This window comes from Balearica regulorum, chromosome 1, assembly GCF_011004875.1.
Source record: "Balearica regulorum gibbericeps isolate bBalReg1 chromosome 1, bBalReg1.pri, whole genome shotgun sequence".
Taxonomy (NCBI): Eukaryota; Metazoa; Chordata; class Aves; order Gruiformes; family Gruidae; genus Balearica; species Balearica regulorum.
In genome coordinates, this window is record NC_046184.1 from 55,965,032 (window position 1) to 55,990,513 (window position 25,482).

Genomic DNA, 25,482 nt, shown 5'->3' on the forward strand with positions numbered 1-25,482 from the left:
AGAAAATGGGCCCAAATTACCTATATCACCCAAGTCACTACTACCTTGGCTCCAGAGCACCTTGGGACATCAGCATGGGGGAGCGGCTCACTCACCACGGGGGATGGTTTTTGGCTGCCAGGTGGGTGTCGCAGTTCCTGAGGGCTAGTTTCTTCTGGGCAAAAGAAGGGGAAAAGAGCCCCACAAAACAAAACCAATCATTTCACTTTCAGAGGCAGTTCTGCTCACAAAAAGACCAACAAATGCTTATTAAATCCATTTGCCTTATTTATTTCATAACATTTTAGTACTTTTTCCCCAAGCCACCTGTCTAAGTCTTGGAAAAACTCCAGGAAAGGCCTTCCTGTCCCCCAATCCCTACTGAACCCAAGTCTATGCTGCTGAGCGCTGGCATTCCCAAGGTGGCAACTCCAAGGCAGCCCAATGCTGAGGTGAATCTGAGTGCTGAAGTGCTGACTGGCCAATCTCTGCTTTTCTCAAAATACTTTTGCTGCCATCAAACTGCAATACTGGGGACAAGTTAGCCGAGAAGAAGCTGGCCTTCCCTCCTGGGACAGGAGGGGACTTACTCTTTGCTCACCATCCTCCACAGCTTTGCTCCTTGTGACATGAGAACACAGTGTGCCATGCAACAGGACACTCACTGCCCTGAATCCAGAGATGGGAGAAACCCACCTTGGCCTCTACCGTTCTGCCCAGTGCAACAAGGTCCTGTATCATCTAAAACAATCACCAGGATTTTGCTAATTTGGTCCAAAATGTCAGAGTCATTGGGGAGGGTAGAGGAATCATGTTATAGTCTAGCAAATTGTGCCAAGGGAGGTGTTCTGGACACCAAGCCAGCTTTAAATCTTATCACTCATCATTATGCACTTTTGTGTCCCTTTTTCTTCTTGAGATGTCACACCATGCACATACTGGTTATCTGGGATTACATACCTATAGCCTTTCTCATTACTTCTGAGTTACACATATTCAGTTGTTCTGTCCAAGACAGCTCCCTGCCCTCTTCTACATTTATACTCCTGTTCTGCAGCATCGGCAGACAGATTTATATGACAGATGTCCTCAGCACCAAAGGAAATAATTTTGGCATGCATTCACAGGTAAAGCAGCATGAAACCCCATCAGCCCCGCACCTACCAATAGTAAAGGAATCCAAGGCATCCAGCGACCCTCTGCTTGTCCCAAAGGAGTCCAGGGCATCGAGCCGTGAGTCTGTGTAGGGAAGCAGATCCAGGGAATCCAACGAATCTAAGGTGGAGCCACCACTTCCTCCTGGCGGGGCCTCGAAGGCATCCAGGACAGAGGAGGAGGAGAGCTGCTTGGTGGGATCCATCACCAGGCCAAAGGAGGCAGGTGGCAGCGGGGTGGAGACAGGGATGCTGGCTGTCACAACTGGGGGCAGCAGCGGAGTTCCCCCCGGAAACACAGGGATCAGCTGGGGCATCTCTGTTGGCAGGCTGGTAGGAATGGTGCCCTGGACCAGAGACTTCGGGGAATCAGGAAGGGGGAGGACAAACAGCACATTAGGAACGAGGAGAAGAGAATGAGTGAACACAGAGAGTAACAGACTCCCACTCAAGTACGTGCTGTATTATCTGAAGCAAAAGGATACTCGGCAGCTCCATCCTCATGCAAACTTCCCACAAACCTTCTAATCTATCTACACTGCACAGAGTCTGGAGCGAGGTCCCTGAGGGGGTGTTGGGCTACCTGAGCTCATCAGTCTGCAAGACAGAGCGCTGCGCTGGGCACTTAAACCAGCTCAGGTCAAGAAATAGCACAGCTGAGTACACACAGCACCGAGGTCAGGGTAACGACCATTACTTATGGCACCTCTCATCCGAGCTTTTTGGCTCAAGAGGCGTCCTGCATGAATATGATTATATTGCTTCCAGACCCAAGTTGGCTCACATAACATAAGCAACACCAGCAACTAAAATCCAACGTAAGTATGAATACAGATTGTCTCTACAGCTCCCAGACCTGTTCAAAGAGCTTAGGCTGAATGCAGCCTGCACAAAATACAAGGAGATTAGAGCACGCCCACTGTATAAAATACATCCATCATTCCTGCATCAGCACACTCATTTCTACCCTCAGGCCTGCTTCAACTCCATGGACGCCAGAGGCCAGGGGGACAATGATGGCAGGGGAAGGCTATCTTGGGTACTTTTGAGAGGCAGTTCCATGAAGTTGCACACAGCAAAGGAGACTTGGACGTGGGCTCTTTAGATACTCACAAGCTGGTTCCAGAAATAAAGGAAGGAATGAATGAGTTTTGCCAGAGATAGAGCTAGGATGAAAGAGTGACAGAAAGAAAGAGAGGCAGCACGCATATCCACATGCTCCAAGGACCTCTTTGGAACAAGAAGCAGGGGACCCATGCAGCGCCCAACTCTTACTAGAGGGTATGGTGACCCTTCGGCGAGGGAGTCCAGGAGGGAGTCCAGTTCTTCCCCAATGATGTCCCCATCTGTGAAGTCCTCCACGCTCTCAGGCACTGGCAGGGACACACAGTCTGGAGACGGGAGCAAGCTGGCAGCAGGGAGCGAGGTAGGCAAGCCCTTTGCGTCCGAGTCAGAGGGCAAAGGGGCCAGCCCCTCGTTCACAGGGACAGAGGTGGCCACAGGAGCTGGGAGGCACTGCAGGTCCACAGAGCAATCTGTGATGAGGGAGAAACAGAGCCAGTCACCCAGGGGAGCCTCTTGCAGGGGGCAAGCAGAGCACACCCTGGCAAAAAAAATAAAATTGTACAATTCCATCAAATCACAAAAACCAAGAATGCCAATTTTCCGAGAGAAGGGGCTCTGGCCTGAAAAGTTCTTGCCCTTTCATTTTTGTTCCCAGTCTCCAATGGCTCATCGATAGCTGAAATACACTCTAAGGGTCAGTGCCCAGACAGACTGTCAGGATTTGGCAAGCATGTACAGTAACCAGGAACAACACAAAACCTGTGACAGAGCAGTTACTGAATTTGCTGTGGCCAGGACTAAAGGCCAGGGGCACATAATCCAGTTTCTCTGTAACCCACTGCCTGGTGTTTTCTTTAATGTTCCTCACTAATGCATTTGGCAGAGATCACCACCTTCTCTGCTCCTTGGAGTTTCGATATCCCAGCTGAAAGCTTGCTTACTTGCACACCCTCTCTAAAACCTCAGGCATCCTAAATGGCAGAAGATAAAAAACACAAGGTCCTGCTGAGAAAAAAGAGTCAGAGATTGGGTGCTCAGACCAGATTGTGCTAACAATGTGTCCCCAAAAAACCCCATCAGACTCACTCAGCTGTCTTTACCCAAGTAAATTCCCTGCTCTTGAGTATTTCCTGATGTCCGTAGGTGGGAGGTTGCTGCCCACACTCCTCCTCAACACCTCAGCAGCAAACATCCCCTTGGGAACTTGTGTGAGCCGGGGTCAGGGCAGGAGAGAGGCACTGATTTTCCCTAAGGCTTCCTTGCCTCTCCAGTACATTACTGAAAAGGTAAGATGTTCCCATCATGCAATATAAGCCTCTGTTAAGTGAAGTTAAGGTTACAAGCACATATTCTTCACAGAAGAGCATTTTATTCTCAAAAAAATTAAAGGTTAAAAAAAAAGAAGTTCAAATGTTAGAAATTCAGAAAATGCAGCATTACATTTGCAGTTCTCAAACCAAGCACCCAAACTACCTTAATTCTGCCCCTGTGCAGATGTCCTGGAATAAAAGAAAAGAAATAAGACAAAGATGCTACCTTCCCCATCCACATAGCAGTGGCTGCACTGTAGCTATGATGGCCTAAGGCTACAAGCAAGGCAACGTTTGGAAGGAGAGACAATAGCTTTTATTAGAAAGACTGATAAGAATGGGAAAGAAACTAGACAAGCTTCCGAGACACAAATCTTGATCCAGTGAGGAATGCTGCATCCTGTCTGTATAAGCTCTGCTCACTCAGCCCCCACGAGAACTCAGCCATCCCGTTCTGACTGGGACTGGGCGAGTGAGCCATGTTGCTGTCCTCTACGCTGCATGTTCACTGACTGAGAACTGTGTTGGTGCCCTTCTCAGAGGGCTCAGCAAATCAGCAATTCCTACAAACCCCCAAGTCCTGAACAAAACAACAGCAGAGATGACACACACACGTAGGCCCCCTTATCTCTAACCCCATCAGGAGCACACCACCATCCCCTGCGACCTTTCCTCTGGCATTTGTTGTGAGCGGTCCATGTGGATGGACCACAGCCGAGGTTGCTGTGCAAGGCACTAGAAGACAAGCTGTGACAAAAGGCAGAGAAAGCAGGGGGAAGCGGCAAGGGACAGACACAGGTCCCTCTCCACAACTTCATGCAGGCGATCAAAGGAAAGCACATGTTGTACCTTGTGGGATCCCACACACGTTTTCACTGCTGCAGTTGAACACATTCCCCACAGGCAGCGGCTCAAAGGAAGCTGTAAACATCCTTAGTTTTGCAGCTGCCCCTCAGATCAGGCTCAGCTCCAACCCCATGCCCCCTTTGCAATGACTTCTCTCAGCTCATCTCCCTTTGGCGCTGGACCCCCAGCCGCACTCAGGAGCCAGCCATCCAGCTTCCCTCAGTGCTGGCCTCATCACTGGTAGCTTGGCCAGATTTCCCTCAGTACAAAGGGACGGCTTGTGCCTTCCCGTTTTTCAGATGTTTAAACCTGGACTACTGTCAAGATCCCTCCAGGGGCCAACAAAAAGTTCAGGACATGCCGGAAGGGATGGCGACACATGCAGGGGGGGAGCAAAAGGGTTCGCAATGACAGGGCCCCAAAGGATCCAGAAGTTTGGACCTTCTCTGAGGAATGAACGAGGCCCTCTGGTTCCCACTCAGATTGGGAAGCTGGGGAAAGAGGCCCTCACACACCCGAAGAGGCCCAAAAACCCTGAAAGCTGAATGCATGACCAAAAGGCAGAAAAGGATACAGGACCTGCCACAGCTCAGTGCATGTGAAGGGCAAGGAGAAGAGCAGGGACCAACAGGTTCCACTTGCAAGAAGCAGAGGGGAGATGTCTGCTTCCTTCTCCCTGACTACCCCATCATTCCTTCAGCCACTTCCTCCCACTCCCCTCTGTCCAATCTTTTCCCCTACCCCGCCTTTCCCATTCCCACTTTCCTCAGGATACCCCATCTGCTGATCTCTCTCACCAGCCACCATACCCACATCTCACGTACTCCCCTTCCAGAAAACTCATGCACCTCCTGCATTCACCTAATGTTTGCTCCATCTTAAAAGAATAAACCAGCCTTCTTCAATGAGCAGATCACCAGCACACACCTGCCTCCCTCTGATTTCTGCCACTGCCATGACACTAAGCCCCACCTATTACAAGCTCAGTGAGGGTCTTATCCATCTGCTTCCCCAAACCAAGTCTCTCATACCATGCTCCCCACCTGGCAGCTTTTCTGGCCATAGATTTGCCTGTCCCAGAGTGCTTTTAAAAGCCCTGTTTATAGCTCCTGCTTTCCAAACCAGCAGTGGTTCCCTAGTGCATTAGCTGGCCAAAGGCCATGCTGAGCCAGATCTGAGCCATGATCTATGCAAGGCAGGGCCGAGTTAATCAGATGACTTCAAGTAAAGCATGGGGGAAAAAGCTTCAGGAGTTTGCATCGTAAAAACAAACCAAAGCAACAACAACAACAACAACAACAAAAACTTGCTAAAAAAAAGCTTTGAATCTGAAACTCTCGAGGTACCCAGAACTCACAGTCATCCTGGTGGCATCCTGTCTCAGGGAGATAGGATAACATGTAATTTCAGTGCTCTTGAAAAGATTTCCTAGCAGTAAAGGTTCTCTCTTGCCTGAACTGCACCAAAAGTGGCATGCTGCTCTTACACCAAATACTGATTAAATAAAGAGGTTACCGGATGTAGTCACTCTTTACTCTGCAGTAGGAATCCAGTTCATTTTAACACAGCAAGATAATGTGAAAAACTCTTATTAATTCACAGAACTAGGTCTTATAATTGCACATAGCATTCAGTTACTGGACTGGCATTCAACAGAGAACTAACATGTTTTCCAAAATAGACACCAAAGCACCCTAATAATGAACTTAGTTTCTTTCTAGAAAAAGAGCAACTGCTACCTGCAGTGGTAAGTCTTACCTTCACACACAGAACTACCTTTCAAAGGAACAAAGACTGATGTATTCAGAGGCACAGAGTTCAACGTTCCAGCACACAACAAAGGGCAAAGCACATAGCAAGCGTTCTATAGGGGCAGAGTTAAGGTCACTTGTTTCCCAGCATGAGAAAAGCAACCCCGTAGCCCTCCTTCTGCTCCTCCTGAGTGCCTAACCCTGAACCCAGCTCTCCCGGGGTCTCTCCCAAATCCCTTTGTTTTCATTTCCTCCACCTCAACATCTTGGAGGACCATACACTCTCAGAGCACAAACAGCTGCCTACAACCTTAACTTCACTTTATCTGGACTGTTTTGGCTGGGAACAGAGTTTCAGAAGCTTTGCCAAGCCCAACTTTATGAAAGCACAACTGGAGAGAGCTGTGTACCTCAGCAGACTGTTTTAATTCCCAGACATGTCCCTCACTGGACCTGAACAAAAAGTTTTTTTGCAGGAAAAAACACTCCTGTTTCCCACCAGCTTTTCCTCCTCCTAGTTACCAAAGCCAGGAGTGTGCAGAAGAGACACAAATTAAGATGATGAACCTCTCAGGCCTGCCAGCCTGCTCAGATACCTTACGGAAGCCTTCCGTAAGGGGGCCTACAAGAAATCTGGAGAGCGACTGTTTATCAGGGAGTGTAATGATAGGACACAAGGGGTTATGGGTTTAAGCTAAAAGAGGGTAGATTTAGGTTAGATGTTAGAAATTCTTTACTGTGAGGGTGGTGAGGCACTGGAACAGGTTGCCCAGAGAGGTTGTGGATGCCCCATCCCTGGAAGTGTTCAAGGCCAGGTTGGATGGGGCTTTGGGCAACCTGGTCTAGTGGAGGGTGTCTCTGCCCAGGGCAGGGGGGGTGGGACTAGATGGTCTTTGAGGTCCCTTCCAACCCAAACCATTCTGTGATTCTATGAAAAATCAGAGAAGAGAAATGTCTTTACCTGTTTCGATGTCATCTATTGAACCCAATCCATTGGAAGTGGACTGCAAAGAGGGTGTAGGAAAGGGTAGAGAAAAATATCACCAGAAATTAATCCTTAAAAAGATATTCACACTTCACAGATGAGACCCTTTACTACTGCTAAATGTATCTGGCCCTTTCTTTTCCTTTATGGCGTCTTTCAGTGCAATAGTAGTAAACCCAATGAACTTAAGAGGCCATTAATCCAAAGAGCCTATTCATTTTTACCTCCAGCAGTGGACAAACTCTGTTGCTGCAAAGGAATACCAGCCCTGCATAATATGCAACCATGTGAGTAAATCTGTACATAGAATAGGGTTTTTCATGTGTGGATGAGAACGCTGTTTCCCAAGTCCCAGGACACATCAATCGGTCAGCCCCATGCAGTGTGAGATCTGATTAGTCTGATCTTACACAACGTTCCTTTTCTTAGTTCACATATTTTGCAATCTAACAACCACAAACTTCTACAGAAAACTCAAAACAGGAAAAGGTTTCCACGAAGACAACTGCTGACTTGGAGCTCCAGGCAAGGAATAAAATGAGTCCATATTTTACAGAAACATAAACAGAGGTAAGTAGGTGTGCCTTCAGCTTAAACTTAAAAAGGCACAAGAATTACTTTTGAGATACTGCATCTACTGCAATAGTTTTTGCAACTTCTAGTTTTTGCACTATTATCATTTCTTGCAAAAGGAAAGATTTTACAATGAAAAACCAGGCACAACTATTAAAGTAAGCTGACTGGCTGTCTAGAAAGATGTGAAGGCAAGTCACTGAATGGTGGGAGGTAAACTAATTCTTTAGTACCCCATCTTGTTGTACAAAATGTCAATTTTTATGGTTTTACAGTTTGTTTGCTTTAAGGAGTAGTGTGAAGTACCAAATAGCCCGTACAACCAGCAAGTGTTTGGGGTTGGGTTTTTTTTGGCCAGTCGTGGAACAAGGAAATCACCAACTTCTTATATTTTAGCTTAGTATTTGTACAGTGCTCTGCCCAAGCTGGATCTCCCAGGTGACAGGACAATTGAAAGAATACATAAACTGTGTATGTACTTTGCTCAGTACATTGTGTGATCTGGTTTTGTATGTTTGTTCAGCAGTTGCACCTTTGATTTAGTGTTGCCCTAACCATGTAAAAACTTGTAAACTGAAACTTATTTAAAATGCAAGAGCATTTTAAATGGCAATATTCCTTAAAAGTGGAAAACACTAATGAATACATTTAAATCCTAAAAGACAGCTATAAATTTGCCTGTAAACAAAACCGCGAAGCATTCTAGTAGCACAATCCATGAACAGTAAGAACCACAGGATGCAAACTCTACCTGGTTTGACAAATTGATTGACGTGCCATTACTGAGCAGTGAGAATGTTTCCAATTCCTGCTGTAAGGAAGAGAGAGGTCTTAGAACAGAGACAGCCCATGAATGCTTGTAAACTAGGTAAAGCTGGGTTACAATATGGTTTCCTTCCAGACACTGCCCATAAAATAAAAGCCACCCCAAAAGGCATTACCACTGTGACAGAAGGGTACAGTTTTCTGAACACTGAAAGGGACGTATATTTGTTCTGGACACCTCAGTGCAAAACACCCAACATCCAACACACAATCAGAAAGCAAATGACTTCTCTGAGGCACTTTTTTTTTTGTCTTTTCATTAAGAAATTCAGGAAGGCATAACAGCACTGGAATGAAAGCTGGAAGTCAACACAAGAGATAGCAAGGTATTATCAAAATACTGATCACTACTTTTCAAATAATAAAAAGCATTTTGGAGTTTTTAATTTTTATTTTTCTAACATACAGGTGATTTAAGCCCGTCACAGCTGAGTAACATGACAGCAGCATAAAGGTGGCAAGGCCAACACAGTGAGCAGCTACAAAAAAATATTTCTGTGTAAAACTTCCCTTTCTTTGAGACAGAATCATTTCAGAGGGTTGAGAGCTGCTACAATGCCAAGGGATTTTTGGGGAGTAGGCAAATCACCCATGTCAGGTGCTACAGCCCATAAGATTCTACAGCCAAATTTACTCCAAAAGCTCTCTGCAAATTGGATGCCCACCAATCACTTCACCACATTCTTCAAAGGTGCCCCTCTGGAGGTGGAACATACTGGCTGTTTAACACGCCACAGTACGCAGGGCTGAGGATGCAAACGTAAGCTTTGACTACCAGCTAATGAAATTGCATCCTGGGATTTTACGTGATCAAGGCATCTTTATCCAAGAGTGCTAGCAGTGGCCTAACGCCCTCTAGCTCCATCCCAGGGTATACACTTAAGTACCAACAGTACTCCAGCACTGTCTTGTAGAGACACTTATGGATTCAGACACTGGGGTCAATTTATCGGACCCACGACTCGCTTTTTTGCTGCGTTCATTCCTAGCATCTGACCAGACACGTACTTGTCATTTTCCCAAAGCACAAGCTTTCCCCCACCATGAAGAAGGTGTATGCCTGGATATGGGGCAAGAATCCCTCGTGACCCACTGCACTACAAAACCAGATATGCCTCTGATGCAGCAGAGGATCCCACCCTTCTCATCCTATAACAGGGAAAGGACTGTGATGCAAAACCTCCTTTGGGATCAGGCCACATGTCCCTCTCCTCCCAAAATCACAGGCTTCTAGTGCATCAGAAGCCTTTCCTGCAGCACCATCCCAGCTCTGCCTGGCTTAGCTGGGGACACAGGAAACATACTGGCAGAAGATACAGAGCAGCAATGGGATTAGAAATGCATCAAGGCAAAGTGAGTCAGAGGGTCAGGACAGAAGGTTGCCAGCAGCCTGCTAGAGCGATCACAGGGTACGTGTGTCTACAGCTGCAGAGCAGCACCTACCATTTCTGCAAAAGTGAATCTGAAAGAGGCAAAAGAATAATCTCTAAGAAAAAAAAAGTCATACCTGAGGTCTTTTGTATGCTTTTCGAACCCTCAGTCCCAGCTTCTGGGCAAGCTCCTGTCCCAGCTGTGTGACGCTTTCATCCTGGGGACAAAAAACATTGGCAAGACACTTTCAGTTTTGCCTTTATGGCATGCACAATGAAATAAACAGGGATGCGGTTATCCACACTGGGCTGTGCCAAGAAGCCTCACTTGTGGGCAGCAGCAGGTGGACAATTGCCAGGGCAGCCCTAGAAGAGCCCATGCAGACTTAAGTGCTCTTGTCATTCGGTCCTGCTGAGATACTAAGGTTGCACTGGGACATCCCCCCCAATGTTTCAATGCTGCAGAAAATCAGAATCGAGTGTCTGCTTCCAAGAAAGCACCCACTCTCCGAAAGCAGGGTTCACAAGTCCCGCTGGCAAGATGGTTGAAGGAGCTGCCAAGGCTGGCTGCTAGCAGCCCTGTGCTGGGGGCTGATACAGCTTCCACAAGGTCCCCATGTCTGGGAAGAAGGAGCCTGCATGCCTTCCTGCATGCACAGCCTGTATACTTTCTGCCAGCCACAGAGCTAATAATCAGTTTTGATATGCAGGCAGTATTCACTAGCCTGTTTTGCTTGCTTGTTTGTTTTTAAAGCTGAAACCAAGTCTCAGTTTCCAACTTATTAGCTACAAGGCATTTTCACCATCTCCAGCTCTGGTTAAACAGCCTCAGTAGCTGGTGTAATGGAAACAAGATGAGATGATGGATAGCATGACTTGCCTTTGATGCAGAGGCGGCTTATGATTTCTGTTAATCAGGTAAGAAGGCAATGGGGTATGTTAATTTAGAAGACTGAATTGTTTAGAATAGGGAATGCAGATCACTCGATATGGAGTTTGTAAGGCTGAACTTTCCTGCCACAGAGAAGTTTGATAAAGTGTTTCTAGAGCACAACGATTGTAATGGTAATAACAGGAGATATGTAAACATAAGTATATGGTTAAAAATAAATTCAATTAAGGGGCTCAACTGCAATGTGAAATATAGCCAGATATGGCTTTACATGACCACATATATTACATGGTTTTATTATAAAACGGTTTGTTTAAAAAACAGTTCTTTGGAACTCCCCTAACATGACACCTTTAATGTGTTCTGGTCACCCTGCCAACGTCAAAGAAACTAGCTATACAAAAGGAATAACTAACTGCTAACAAGGCTTTCAAAGACTGTTTCTGTAACACTACTAATAAAGGGAAGTTAACTTATCCTGCTGAAGTGGATGCATTTTTCTTGTAATAGCATTACTGTGATGGATCAGAACCAAATTTAGCAAAGACAACCACTGCTGACTAGAATCTATCTAATCACAGTCTGTTTTCCTGTTCAGTATTTGGCCTAAAAGGACACTCAACAAAAGCATTGTTAGGAAAATATCTAGAGCCTAGTATATGCCGATAGTCCCCTCTGAATGTAAAAATTTACACACCTGTGAACATAAAAATAACTATGACATGTGATGGCAAGGACACCTTTGCATGTCCGACAGGAAATAAAAAGCTTTATCAGCTTGCCTTAGCAATCAGTAAGTAAAATATGACACATTTTTATCTAAAACTGGAAAAGTATACATGTTTTCCTTCCAGTGCTCCAGTTCCTATTTGTCCCATGCTCCTAGTTACTCCCATTAGACATATAAAAACAGCTACTTAAAACAATCTCATTGCCTTAGTTCACATTTTGCTTGCTCTTTACAAATAGGCCACCAAACCTGCTGTCACTAACCGGTGTCTCTGGCTGGCACTGTCTGTAGAGGATGACTTGGACTGAAGAAAGATGTGAGGTCAAACATCTTCTTCAAGTCAGAGAGACAGAATTTCTGGGCATAAGCATGTTCCTGGGAACAGCCAACCTTCTTCTTCCACTGTCCTCTGGCCTCACACTAAGCATGTTGTGGAGGAGGAAGTCAGTGAGCCACAGAAATCAAAGTTGTATGTCAAAAACTTACATGTGGGAGGGACAGCAAGCACCGGCTATTGCACTCATATGCTTCTTTGTGTCTTCCAAGTTCATTTAAGGAGCGGGCTTTCCGGAAAAGTGCTCGAATGTTCTCCTTGTCAAGACTTAAAGCCTTCTCGCTGTCTTCCAGTGCCTTCTCATACAACCCCTACATGGAAGAGACCACCTCGAGTCAGCTGAGGCACAGCAGATTAACCCCTCCTTCTGTGTGAATGCAAATGTTTTATCTCTCAGCAGAAAACAGAAGGCAGCTGGAAAATATAAAAGGCAGCTGGAAATACATATATTACCTCATACACAGACCAGTGTACAAACACACAAAACCTACAGTAATAGAATATTTTGTTGAGTCTTGCAAAACCCAAAACACATCAAAGCCAGTGAATGCCAGAATTAAGGCTGCTTGAGCAACCTTATCTTGTCTCCCCCTCTATCTTGGGCATGTGACATGTGCCAGTCTTTAACTATGTGACTGCCTGCTGATTTTTTTTTCGTGGGACTCAGCCTCATTACAAACAGGATGGACTTGCTCTGGGGTTGTGCCATAAAGGAGAGCTGTAGATTCCTTAGGAAAATGGAAGCACGCAGCCTTTTAGAGCCTGAGTATTACAGAATCCTTTCCCATGTGTGTGCTGAAAGTTCGGTCAAAACCCAAAGCCTTCTCACTGTCTTCCAGTGCCTCACTTGAGAAGACCAGAGCCTCCAGAGCAATACTCAAAACAGTATTCCAGAGAAATACTCAGTTAGTCCTGGAAGGCACTGGCTCTTTCCAATCTCCAGATTATACTGACTCCTCACCAGCATCGACCACAACTGCATTCTCAGTACCTTAGACCAGTCCCCCTCTCCTTCACATCCTTCCTCTGGTCTCACAAGACAGTGCAATACTGGGGAGATATCAGAGTTTTCTGTGCCATCGTCTCCTCCAGTGTTGGAGATGGGAGCAGACAAAATCAATTGAAACCCCTCTTGAGATCTTTTCCAACTGCATGGCACTGCAACCACAATGTCCTCCCTGGCCCCTGGGGATGACTTGGGAAGGCGCTCACCATGGCAAAGTAGCAGGCAGCTCGGTTGACATGCAGCTTGCACAGGAGTTCCTTTGGGATGGTCACCTCATCAGAGGCTGCGTAATCTGCCACGTTCAGCCCTTCCACATACTGTACCAGCGAAAGCTTGAAATCCTTCTCTCGAAACAAATCATTGCCCTCTGCAAACAGGTTTCTCACCAGCTTCTGCAAAAAGGCCTGAGCAGCAGGGAGAGAGCAAACAGACTGAAGCAGATATTCAGAGACAGGAGAGGTTTCCCAATTTCCCATTCCTTTCCGTAAATTTTAGCAATCTTCCTGCCCACTAAGATTCTCCTGCCTCCCCACTCTCCTGTAAAAGATCAGTCTTTTGGTACAGGAGAATAATCCAGTCAAATCTCCTTCCGTCTTGAATACTCAAGTGTCTTCTCATTTTCCTGAAAGTTGTCATTCTCAGAACCTTAAAATTTTAAGTTACAGACAAATTGTGACAGACCATCCCACGCTCTCCACTTTTGGTATGTAAACTAATGGCTGTGCAACAGAACAAATCTTGCTAACCAAACAGTTCTCAAGTTCAGAAAACAAATTCTTCATTACCTCATAATCTTCTTGGCTTAGGGGTAATGTGGACCTGAAAAAAAGAAGAGAAAATTTGCATGAAACAGGTATCCATATAAACATAGGTTTTCATCTGATGAAGAAACCATCTTTCTGGTGCTGTGTTGATGATCTCAGTGAGTTGCTGAACAATTCATCACCTTGAAGGCAGCTGGGGCAAAGAGAACACAATTAGGGAGCACTGTGCTCAGTGATGGCCACAGTGGTGTCAAGAGATGGTCAGGTCTCGAAGGGATTTGAAACTAGAGGAATCTTATTCTCAGCTATTTTCTGCACATACACGATCCTCTGTAATGTGCCTTCAGCCAGCCACCTAAAAAACCCAATCTTTGAGAAAGTCCCATGTCATGGAGTATACAAATGTATATTAAGTGCATTTGGCTCTAATGAGAGACACTAGACTGGCACTTCAAGACCTCCTCAAATCTTCTGCGTGACCAAAGACATATGGTGATAAATGCAATCACTTTCCTCTGTGTTAACTTATCCACATGCCTTTAGGCCTACACCACAAAAGGAAAGGAGAAAATGCAGGTTCAGGAGGCCATTTAACTCCAGCTGTCTCGGCCAAGGCTGCCACAAAACTGGCAGCACTTGTGTGGATAACATCTACCCCACAACAGCAGGGTAGACTTAGATGAAAGGTTCTGCTCTTCAAATCAGACCACCCGGGTTATCCAGGTTGGGTCCACAGGCATTTATTTTTTGTCTTCAAGGAGAAAACAATAGGCTTGAGAGAAATCCTTAGCATCTTTCATGGCCCTCCTCACCTTTGAAATACAACATCGTATACATGATCTCATTGGTCAGAGAATAAGCTTTTTTTAGATTTCATCTAATCTAATCATCGTCTGCTCCTTAAAATTAGCTACAGAAAATGCCTTGGCTTTGTATGAAACATTCATGCTGCTTATACAATTGGACTGCCCCTCTTTCACATCAAAACAAGCCAACAAATGACACTGCCCCTGGTTTGGAGTTCAACATACACTCCAGAAGCATGAACAAGCCCCATATTTCTAAATTATTTTCTTTCTAATAAATAAACCTCACAATTGCCTCTCTGACACTGGCTTATCAGCCCCATTTAGTCTCAGTCTGGGGCAAAAATATCATTGCCATGCCAGAGGATATAAATATGTAACATGGAAGATTTGGCTTTTGTTCTTATTGTTGATGCACAGATTTCAACCATAACAACTGCAGGACTCAAAGCAGACCTTAAAAAAACCCCAAAACAATCTGATTACAATCTTGCCTTACCATGGAACCTGGACGTGAGTCTGAGGCCTTTGCTAACTCAAACACAAAAACCCACTACCATACCTTATAAGGAAGCACTTGGACTTGTAGCTACCACATGAGCAACCACCTCAACCTCCAGAAGGCCACATGATATTCATAGAAGAGTGACCTGATGCACCTACCAGGTTGGCAACTGTAAAAGAGCTCAGGTCATTCATTTCTGCTATAGGCACTATATGAGGCACCTGGCAAGTCCTGACCCTGCTTTCCCCACCTACAAAATAGAAACACTATTTCCCTTCCTAAGGTGGGATAACCTTGTTGAGAGATTGTCACACTGAAGATAAAATAGAAGGTCCAAGTACTGTTTGCATTATGCTAACTATAAAGATCATCCTGTAACTGCAGTGGAGGGCAAAACCCACGGAAATTAAAACTATACAATTTCAAGTTTAGAGAGATAGCAGGACAAGAAGCACCCTGAAGAACCACAGTGAAAATCCTCGGGACCAATATCTCTTTCCCACGCAAATGCCTTGAAGCAGTGAATAGGAAGAACTCAGGTCCTGCAATCCTTGACATGAAGACAACTGCCTCCAAAGCCACAGGAAACAATAAGGTTGTCCACTTACTGAATGAACTGAAGTCCTTTCTCTATTTCTTGTTTTCTCTTCTGTCTCTCCATTATAGTCGCTAGAGAGGAAAAAGAAAAAAACCACAACACAAAATGAGTCATGATAGGTCTTGCTGGCAATTAAGCAGCACAGTAGTTTGTGTGTGCCTGAATTTACTCCTAACAAAATGTTTCAGGCCAGGTGACCTGAACACTGAAGCCCATGATTTATCCACACAGCAGACACAGGACAGCAAGCAGCTCACTACCAAGTATCTGCTTTTTCCCACATGCCACTGCCAGGATACATGGGCAAAAAAGAATTACTTCAATTTGAGCTCTCTACTTAGACTGCCAGTAAATAAAGCAATGGGAACCAACTGTAATCATGACTGCCTTTTAAGAAAGGAAAAAAAAAAAATCAACATTTTCCCTGCACTGGCAGTGATTTCAGGAATTTGTGCTGGGACCCTCCCATGCTAAGCAATTCTGCCCACTGTTTAAACTGGTTTACCACGTGGCATACGGAACAAGTAATCTTATGTAAGGTGTCTGGACACATAACACAGAGAGAGACACAAAGGAAGGAGATGGAACTGCTTGCCGTGGTCCATATAAAAGAACAGTGATGAACCTAATCAATGGGAATTTCGTGCTGAAAATCAGCACACAAGAGCAGCAGAGACTTGGGAATGCTCCTTCGGAGAGGGGACAGGGCCCCATCCTGCAGTTTTAAACTGCCTGAGGAAGACTCAAGAGAGAGTTATCCCACCTAGTCAGGGACACAAATGGGCACAGTAATTTGTCTAGGTGTGACCAAATCCAGTCTGGGTCTCTGCAAGCGCAGACAAGTAAGGAGTATGATGGAGCCATTTTGGACTAATGTCCCCTTTCTCAACTAAAATGGGTTTGAATCACACTGTTAGATACATGAGCTTCATCCCCTGTGTTTTGGAGGCAAATCTTGGAATGGCTCCTCCCTGACCTCTCCCCAAGGTACACAGGTCTACCACACAAGAAAAAAATAAAGAAAAGGAGAAGGGATGGCACTTTGTGGCAAAATAGACTTGCTGGCAACAGCAAATTTCCCAGCCTTGCTATCAACCAGCTGTGATCACAAAGCTCAGCATTTCAGGAATGGTAACTTGGTGAAAAAGGCAGCAAGCACAGAAACAAAGAGATGAGATAGAGCTGAAGACACTGTGCCCTCCCAGCCTGGGATCATCTCTGAAGAGATCATGAGAAAAACAAAAGTCATTTCTCTAACTCCACACTACAACAGCTTGGAGAGCATTATCACCCAGCACCATTTCACATTAAGACCATCCCTACCATTCTAAGGTATCTTAAGGTATCTATGGCACGTTCAGTCTGGCACAGGGAGAAGGGACCTTTAAGGTACACAAAAATCAATCCTGACAAGTCAGTAAGCCCTTATTGATTGTTCTCTGTGCCATGCAAAATGTCGAAGAATTTATACTTGCCCTTTACCAAGAAGGAGAGTTGGGGGAAGGGGGAAAGGCAGGAGTGAGAGAAAGACCAGAAAGAAGTGGTAGCAGAAGGAAGCAAGAGCATGAAAGTGACACTGTGCAGTTTGTAAGTCATCAGACATTAAATCTGAGAGCAATCTGGTCCGAGCAGCAGGTAGAAGATTTTAAGCAGCTGCATTTGGAACAGGATGGGCAGCGCAGCAAGAAAGGGAAAGCCAACAGACAAGGTGAGTGATGATCAGCATCTCTATAAAGGCTTTTAACAGAAACGATGGAGAAGAGCAGGTAGATTTCAGTACACCACCAACAGAAGGCCTGGAATGATTTATAAATAACCTGGATAATGAGCAATCAGCAAGAAAGCAGGAAATTTAACAAGGAGACTGTGAGGTTAATATGATCACTAACGCTACAGGAAGACAGGCTTGAGGGGTGCAAAAGAGACAGAGCCCATTTATTTTACATTTCTCCTTCCATGAAATTCTGCAAAGCCAAAAGAAGTAAGAGAGAACAGTCAAGGTGAAGAGGAGCAGTAGGAACCACTTCCACACAGACAGCAGTGAAAGCCACGAAAGAGGACAGAGCAACCCCAGAGCACTGTAAGGCAGAACTGTGAGGGCCATCAGAGACAAGGGTGGACAAAGAGTCACCATGGGAAATGACAAGAGATAAATTGGCAGGGGGGATAAGAGGAGTTAAAAGGTCAAGGGGACCCTCACAAAGGCTGATGGGGGGAATGGACAGGGGGGAAGGAGGAATTTCTAGCTGTCCGTGCCCTGAGTGCACTAACAGGCTTTAAATGCTCCACAGAGCCTCACCTCGGACCGCCACCCATGCACACTCTGCCTATGGTCCAGGAGATCCATTTAAGCTCAGGTTCAGGCATAGTGCCTCATCTGAGCCATGCTGTAGGCGCTCCTGTCCTCAGGAGTCGCATCTCCTGGACAAACCTTGGACCTACACTGTAGGCAGCTTGTCTCCAGTCCTGTCTCCGGCACCATCTCCTACTACTGAACTTGCTGGGTAGACCTTGGACCCAGTTAACCGCCTCATCTTATCTGGTACTGTTGACAGACCCCTCCTATCAGCATCTTGTTCTGCCTGCCCTGTTCAGATATGGTGGGACTGTACCCTAGTTAATGAGGGCACTGCTGGTGGCTGGCATCACCTTTGGCTCCTAGCTTGTCCTCCCTGGAGGAGTAGCCCAGCTCTTGCTGCTCCCCTACATGAGTCACACTGGAGAGAACAAAAGTCAGGGAAGTGAAGCAGCAGCCCACAGATCTGATGAAAAGGGAGATTGTTGGCGATTGCGGGGAGAGCAGTTGAACACTGGCTGGTCATCACAAAGTGAATGGCTGCACTCCAAAAATGCTGTGGCACACCTTCACAACTGCGTATATCCACAAAACAGATCATCACCTTGAAAAGCTTCTGATACGCATAGCCTACTTCAACCTCTGCTTCTGAGCTCAGCTCTTAAAACACTACTGCAAGGAGCGAAGAAGAGATCAGTACCTGTTCTCATAGCTACCCTGACCCCACTGCTAAAACATCCCACACAGCAGGATGTGGGCATGTGTTCCTAGTGAGCACTGGTTGCTGTTGCTTGCCCACAGAGAAGGGCATTCAAACATTACTGACCAAAAGCTGGAGTGGAGCCAAAGGACTACAGGGAAAGGCTCCAGAATGTCTCCTTCCTAGAGTTACCCAACTCCTCTTGCATCCTGGAGCTCCCCTTCTGTTTCTTCTCTCCTCACCACCACTGCTGCAACATCCAATGTACGTATCTCCATCCTTGCTTCATGTGGATGGCTGACCAACCTACTGCATCTCTGTACATCCCACGATACCCAGCTACAGTTTTGATCCTTGCTACAAAAGCCTCATTAAAAAAACCCACTGTGCCCTGCGTGCTGTTTAATCTCTGCAGTACTACCTTCATCTTCCACAGTGAATGATCTCCAACCCAAGACTCTCCATTGCCTTCTTTAGACATAAACTGCAGGCCTGACCTCCCCTCGACTGTTGCTCCCTGATACTGCCCCACATTCCTCTCTCCTTGCAAGTGGGTGACCAGCTTCCTCTTCTAAAGCTCCATCACACCTTCACGCTTATGTCACGACTTTGCACATAAGACTCATCTCCTCATGGCAACACCCTCAAAATGCACACCACATGCTGCTGCCCTAACAACTTTTCACATGTCTTAGGAACAACCACCTTTCCCTTTTGATCTGACTCCACACCAGCACTTCTCCATGCATGGCAGACCTTTCCCCCATCCTGTCTGTCCAATCGCTGCTGGAGGCCACCATTTGGACTCTTCCTTTTGCTCTTCACACCTCCTCCCCTGCCACCTCCCTGACAAACTCAGGTCACTTGTGTCTCCCCTCGTCATCCCAGCCTCTTCACCGTGTCTCAATCGACCATCGGACCAAGCTGCAGACCCATTACGCCAGCAAACCCAAGACACAGCAAGCCACCCATACATGCAACACTTCAGTTCTGCTGCACACCATACCACGGCTGATGCATAATTAATTTTAAGCACAGAGGCTGTTTAGCTTTTGTTTTCTCGGTCTTTAAAATATTTTTAGAAACACAGTGGAAAACATTTCATAAAACAGTGTGCCTAAGCGTCCTTTATTTCCCCCCCCCCACGAAATCTGTCTGTCCAGACTTGTCTGCTCAAATCACCAGCAGAATTCGAATCCAGAGTATTTATATCCCCACTACAAAGCTCTTATCCTTTCAGTCCAGAGATGTTTATCCTCTCTGGTCCAGTATCTAGAGAGGACTTTATTCATAGTTTGTGAATGAGTTACAAACTATTTGCTAGACAGAAATAAAATGCTGCAGACAGGCAAAATGGTCGTCTTGCCTTCAGAAGGAAGCACGAGCCAGTAAACAGGGTGAGTCAATCACAAACTGGTAGATACGCTCTACGAGACACTACAAGACAAACATAAAGACTTGAATTTACCTTATCAAGGACATGGGTGTTAATCCCAACCCTGCCAGAGCTGAATTTGGGCAAAGTTTTTCATACTGTATTTCTGGGATGGCAAGGAGTTCACACTTGACTGACTTCCAGGCTTTGACTGTAACATTTCAGCCAGAAATAAGGGCACCGAGATGCAAGTGGCAGGTTGTAGACAGGAGCTCAGCCCCAGGCTGTGTGCACTCTCCTCCAAGCAAAAGGCTCCAGGATGCACTGGTCTGCAACATGGAGTCTTTCACTGCACTCTGGCCACCTCTGTAGTGCAGCAGAACATTTAACCACGCTCACATCAAGCAGAGGACAAGCCGCACAGCCCACTACAAACATGGGCTCCCACGCACTCCCATGGCTGCTCTCTGCCATGCCCCACTCCCTGGGTTTGAATGCTTCTCACAGCCAACAGCTCTCAGATTCCTGCCCCCCCATGCTCTGCCCACTGGGCCTGACAGCCCTGTGCCTCCACACTCCGGCCACCACAAGGTACCTCCAAGGCCGCTCTCCCACAACCCAGCACCCCACTCCCTCCCCATGGTACCACTGGGGCAGCTCTCATCGGGGTACTGCTTCACCCAGCAATACCTCCAGTGAATATAGGGTGAGGTGGTGACAACCCCCTCATCCTCAGCTGAAAATAAAAGCAGTGACCATAAAGGTTCCCTGGGAGGGGGATGGAAGTGGTGGCCAAAGCCTCGAGAGACCACCTCGGCCCCCATCACCCCATTTTCCACTCCCTCCAGCCTTGTGCCCCATGTACTGCGGGCCACCCCACGCCTAACACCCCCCACTACTGCAGGCCACCCTTCCTCCTGCGCTGGCCCACCGGGCCCTGCCCGAGGGGCACTGCAGTGCAACCAGGGAGTAAGGAAGGGGTGGCGGGGTGACGCTACCCGTCCCTCGGCTACCTGCTCTTAAGTTTCCTGCCCACCCAGCTCGACCTCCCCTGCCTCGTTTATAAAATTAAATCCCGAGGCTGGTTTCCACACGGGTGGAGAGGGAGCCGCCGCTCGCCTCCTCCCCCAACCCCCAGCACTAGGCCGCCGATCCCCGGCCTTGCCTAGCGGCCTCCGCGAACAAAAGCGCCACCTCGGCCGGAGAGGGGCCGCGGCGCCTTCCGCACCCCCCCGCGGCTCGGCTCGGCCGGGTGCCGGCACCCCAGCATCTCCGCCACCCTGGTCCTGCTGGGAGGGGTCTCCCGCGGCAGGAGATATCCAGGCTTCCCCGGGAAAAGGAAAACAAACCAAAACATACTTTTCCTCCTTCCCTACCCCCCATCCACTTAAATAAAAACCACACATCTCCAGGAGTCTGGGAGACGGCTTTAAGATTCAAAAAAACCCCTAAACCTCCTCTGCCACCCAGAAACTGTCTCAATCATTAAAGAATTAAAAAACAACAACAACAAAAAAAAGAAAATAAAAAAATCCCACAACCTTCTTATTTGATAAACTTTACAAGCCCCTACGGACGGTGCATCTGAAAAGCTATTCCACAGGGCTTCTCTGCTGCTTCATGGGGTTTATACCAAACAAGAGGGGGAAACTGCAGCCTAAATACAGACCTGAACACAGCTCTCAAACCTACAAACCACAAACAGGCACAAACGCAATTAATACTAAGTTTTTCATCTAAACCCAGGGGCTTTTCCCCTAGCTATGCACTTTTAGACTACTACCACATTTTTTCCAGGGGGTGGGATTAGGATCTCCGACAATTATTTTTTTTTCAAACCCCACATTTTTGGCGGAAGAGGGGGTTAGCTTCAAAATCTCGCCCATATTATTTTTCTCCACTTTTTTTTTTTTCAATTTGCAATTACACAACATTTCATCCATGCAGTTACTATCTGAAACCTTTACTTTCTAATGAAGCAAGATCCAGATTTTCTTGTTTCTCAAGTCCACTCCTTTATACATACACAAACACACACACACAGAGAATTGGTTTAAGACAAAAATAACCCCCCCAAAATAATAATAAAGGACTCACCTCTCCTTGGGTTTTCCCCCCCACACTATGCATAAACTTTCCTTGATAAATGGTATTGTATTACTAGAGATATTATTAATGTATTATTACTAGAAGTAATAATAATAGTAAGTGCTATTTAATTATAGAAGGCAGCATTCTGCTTCTGGATCGGCTGCCCCTGCAGCTCCCTCCATGTGCCTCCTGATCTCTTTACTTTCATTTCCAGGTCTCGATCGCTCCGCTCGCTCTCAGCTGCACCAGCAAGAGAAAATGCCTCCCCGCATATCCTCTGGGCCCTAGAGGCTACCGCTTCCCATTACAAAAATTCACAGATCTTTCCCTTGTGGTTGGTTTTGAGATTCTTTAAGGTGAATTAGGCTTAAAAAATATATATATATAATAATAACAAAAAAAATGAAAGCGCCTAAGCAGTCGAGGCTGCGTTCTTATTTTAATCAACATTTTTCTTCTTTCCGGTTGTCTTTGCTGATATATAAAATATACCCCAAAAGAAAAGAAAGCTGCCTCTGCAGAGTGATTGTGAAGGGCAGCAATAAACCGAATTACGAGACACCCCTCATGAGATTATCACATACGTGAAGCGGGGACCCTTTTGCCTACCCGTATATGTTTGCTGAAAGAGTGTCAGAGCCGTTGCTTATGGCAGAGCAGTTATCTCTTCCAGCCAGACCTTACTTATTCCACCCCACACTGCTGAGGGGGTTCCCTGTAAATAAGATCTTGTGAAAACATAAATCTTTGGGTGGAAAGGAATACACAGTGTGTGTGTATATAAGATTATTACTATTATTATTACTATTTTGTATACAATTGGGTATTATACAACATACGTGCATTATTTGTAATTTATATGCACATGCATATGTATTTATATCTTTACACATATGAGTTTAGGCATTTCTTTGGAACCAGACTTTTGGCTTGTTTTCATCCCAAATCCCTCAATATTTCCAGAAAGTGGACTGAATCTCCGCAGCAGCCCATGCAGACAGAGCCCCAGGAACAGAGTCGCTAGTGGGAAATGGGGGCCCAGCAGCACACGTTATTCTGTTGTGGGAAATGGTTGTGAAGCCAGAGAGACACAGACAGCCTTAGACAGGGGATTCATCCATCCCTGCCCAGCTGCACCTACCATTAACTTCAAATAACCCTTTGAAATTCGTTTTATGCTCGGCTCCTGGTCCAGCCTCCCTGGTAGGATTGGTTTTCCTCTCCCTGAAGGATTCTGTCTACCGTCAGATCATCATTTCCAGCCCAACGCTGGTTTAAATTATCACCTCTTTTCCAATGTAATCAGTTCCTCAGTGTCTAGCTTCTCTATTTACGGTGACCCAAAACAGTGTCACTTTGTGCTTTGCAGCTAAGCAGCTCCGACAAGGTTCAGACGCAGGTACAACGTATCACCTGAAATGTACTAAACTTGTTTAATATTTAAAACACGTTGATCAGAAAAGACAAGACTTTATTTTGTTGAGTAGGATTGGCTTCTGGCAGCTCTGTCAACACAATAAACCGATAATTTATGAAATATAGGCTGTGGATTGTATAATGTACCATATGACACTGGAGAACACTGTCTTACACTCTTCACAATATTTAATCCGAATGCACTTTTTTTTTAGATATTCATTATGATCCAAAGATTGCTGTTATTCGTGGATAGGCCGATGTTTATTTTTATTATCTCTTCAGCAGATTTCTTGCCTCTTATTTTTAGGCAATGACACCATGACAATCAGTAGAGTCTAACCAAGCTGGACTTCTGCTGTAAAAGCCGCTGGCCAAAGTGTACATGAAATGACAGTCCCTGTCAAGGGGGTGGCTTTGGGCAGAAGAAAGGTGGAGCAGGCCTGGTGGGGGGAAGTAAACGCAGGGAGACCTGACATGCCAGATCGCATTCAGAGAGCAGTGTCACCGAGCCGTTAAGCATCAAATGAGCCACAGAGCCCAGGACGCCTCCAATGCTGCAGCACCTCTGAAAGGCACGACATCACAGCTGGACGAGAAGACGGCTTAGGAGGAGCTCAGGAGAAAGAGGAACAAACCCAAAATCAACACATAATCAAGAGCTGTATTGGAATACGCACTATTTTCTAAACCAAGAGCATTTACTTGCAAGCCTGAATTTCCCCACTGCGTGGCTTGTTATACTTCCCTTCCTGGCCCAATTTCCTTTGCCTGGAAGACTGAGAGGTGCCCTGCAAGGTCATGTTCCAGCACGTACTGCTCCTCTCATGAAATAACATCTTTCCTTAGCGGTGAACGTGAAGTTTTCACAGTTGGCAAGCATGGTTATCTTGCTCTCGTGTGCAGGTAGTCAGCGGAGTCAAAATGCCACCGATCCCTGCTACGAACCAGTTGCAGTGTCACAAAAATGACTTTGATTTGTAAAGCTGTTCTTTTAGGGAAAATGAGCCTATGTATCTCTGCTACAATGGCACAGTACACCTTCATCCCAATATAGCTGCATCCACAAGGGCTTTATTCTCGCCCCTCTGGCCCAGGTCATTAGCCAGTATTTAGGAGAAAAACAGAGAAGTATATCAAACAAGGTATTTGATATGATCCTGTTTATTGCTAAAAATCATGAGGAACTAATAACAAGTGCCAATTTCCTTGCTTACATTTTCCAAAATCAAGCTCTTTCTTGAGATCACACTAATTTACTCCCTCATCTGCTCTACGTTTTCTGGCAGCTTTGTGCTTCTCACATACAACCGTAATCTAGTCAGTGCCTCAACTTCTTAATTTTCTTCAGTTGCAAGAGAAACTCCTCTTATTATTTATAATAGTTAAATTTTGCTCAAGTTTTCTATCTGGTTGCTGTACCAGTTTATGGCTTTTATTCTTCCAGCTGTCATGCTCTGGAGAGAAACCGAATTGCTTTCCGTGTTCCCCCAGAACAAAGCAGGTTTACCATGCCCTTCAACCTTAACGCGCTCTCCCAGGTCACCCAGCATCGCCAATTACGGACGTTCCTTTCCTTAGGGGAAAGGTTTGACAGTAACACCCGACTACAACGATGAGATCTGCGGAGGCACTATCTAAACGAGGGTTCACAGAAGGCGGCACTCGTGTCCCATCCGTGGGTATCTGGGAGGCCTGCAGACCGACTCCGAGCTCCTCCGGCCACATCTTCCCTGCACACCCGTGGTGAAAGGGGCTCGAGCTCACACCCCACGCCCACTCAACCCTCTGAGACCGGTGGCGCGGCTGCCGCGCTCCGGAGAGGCGGGAGCGGAAGAGGCCGAGGGCAGTGACACGGCACGGCGTCACACGGCCTCACTCGCACCACGGGACGCGGGTGGGTGAGGGCCCCGCGCAGGCCCAGGCCGCCACCCCTCAGGGTGACTGCGCGCGAGGCATGCCGGGTGCTCCCCCCCACGGGACTACACGTCCCGGCGTGCCCCGCGGCCGACGGCACTGCGCGGGCCTCATAGCCCCGCCCACGCGCGACAGGACCGGCCGACTGCGGCACGCCGGCCGTCAGTACCCGGCGCGTGGAGAAGGGGAGGCCG

The 25,482-nt window shown here is 46.5% G+C and overlaps 1 protein-coding gene across 18 annotated transcripts in view; it reads right to left on the reverse strand.

The window, feature by feature from the left end:
• The window catches only part of ZC3H7B (zinc finger CCCH-type containing 7B), a 46,744-nt gene extending 24,522 nt beyond the window's left edge, over nt 1–22,222 (reverse strand). For 2 of the 18 annotated variants that reach the window (XM_075751637.1, XM_075751600.1), the window contains exons 1-11: nt 21,962–22,187; nt 15,504–15,564; nt 13,606–13,639; nt 13,027–13,224; nt 11,967–12,125; nt 9,996–10,076; nt 8,415–8,471; nt 7,067–7,109; nt 2,409–2,668; nt 1,144–1,492; nt 96–151 (exon numbers count right to left, since the gene is read on the reverse strand). In XM_075751637.1, the coding sequence (XP_075607752.1) occupies nt 96–151; nt 1,144–1,492; nt 2,409–2,668; nt 7,067–7,109; nt 8,415–8,471; nt 9,996–10,076; nt 11,967–12,125; nt 13,027–13,224; nt 13,606–13,639; nt 15,504–15,556 (1,290 nt within the window). In that variant the 5' untranslated portion in view covers nt 15,557–15,564; nt 21,962–22,187. Of the gene's footprint in view, nt 1–41; nt 155–1,143; nt 1,493–2,408; nt 2,669–7,066; nt 7,110–8,414; nt 8,475–9,995; nt 10,077–11,966; nt 12,126–13,026; nt 13,225–13,605; nt 13,640–15,503; nt 15,565–19,957; nt 20,192–21,961 lie in introns of those variants that run through there. The other 16 variants (XM_075751616.1, XM_075751575.1, XM_075751560.1 and 13 more) reach the window with 13 other exon arrangements.
• Nucleotides 22,223–25,482: the final 3,260 nt, after the last annotated feature.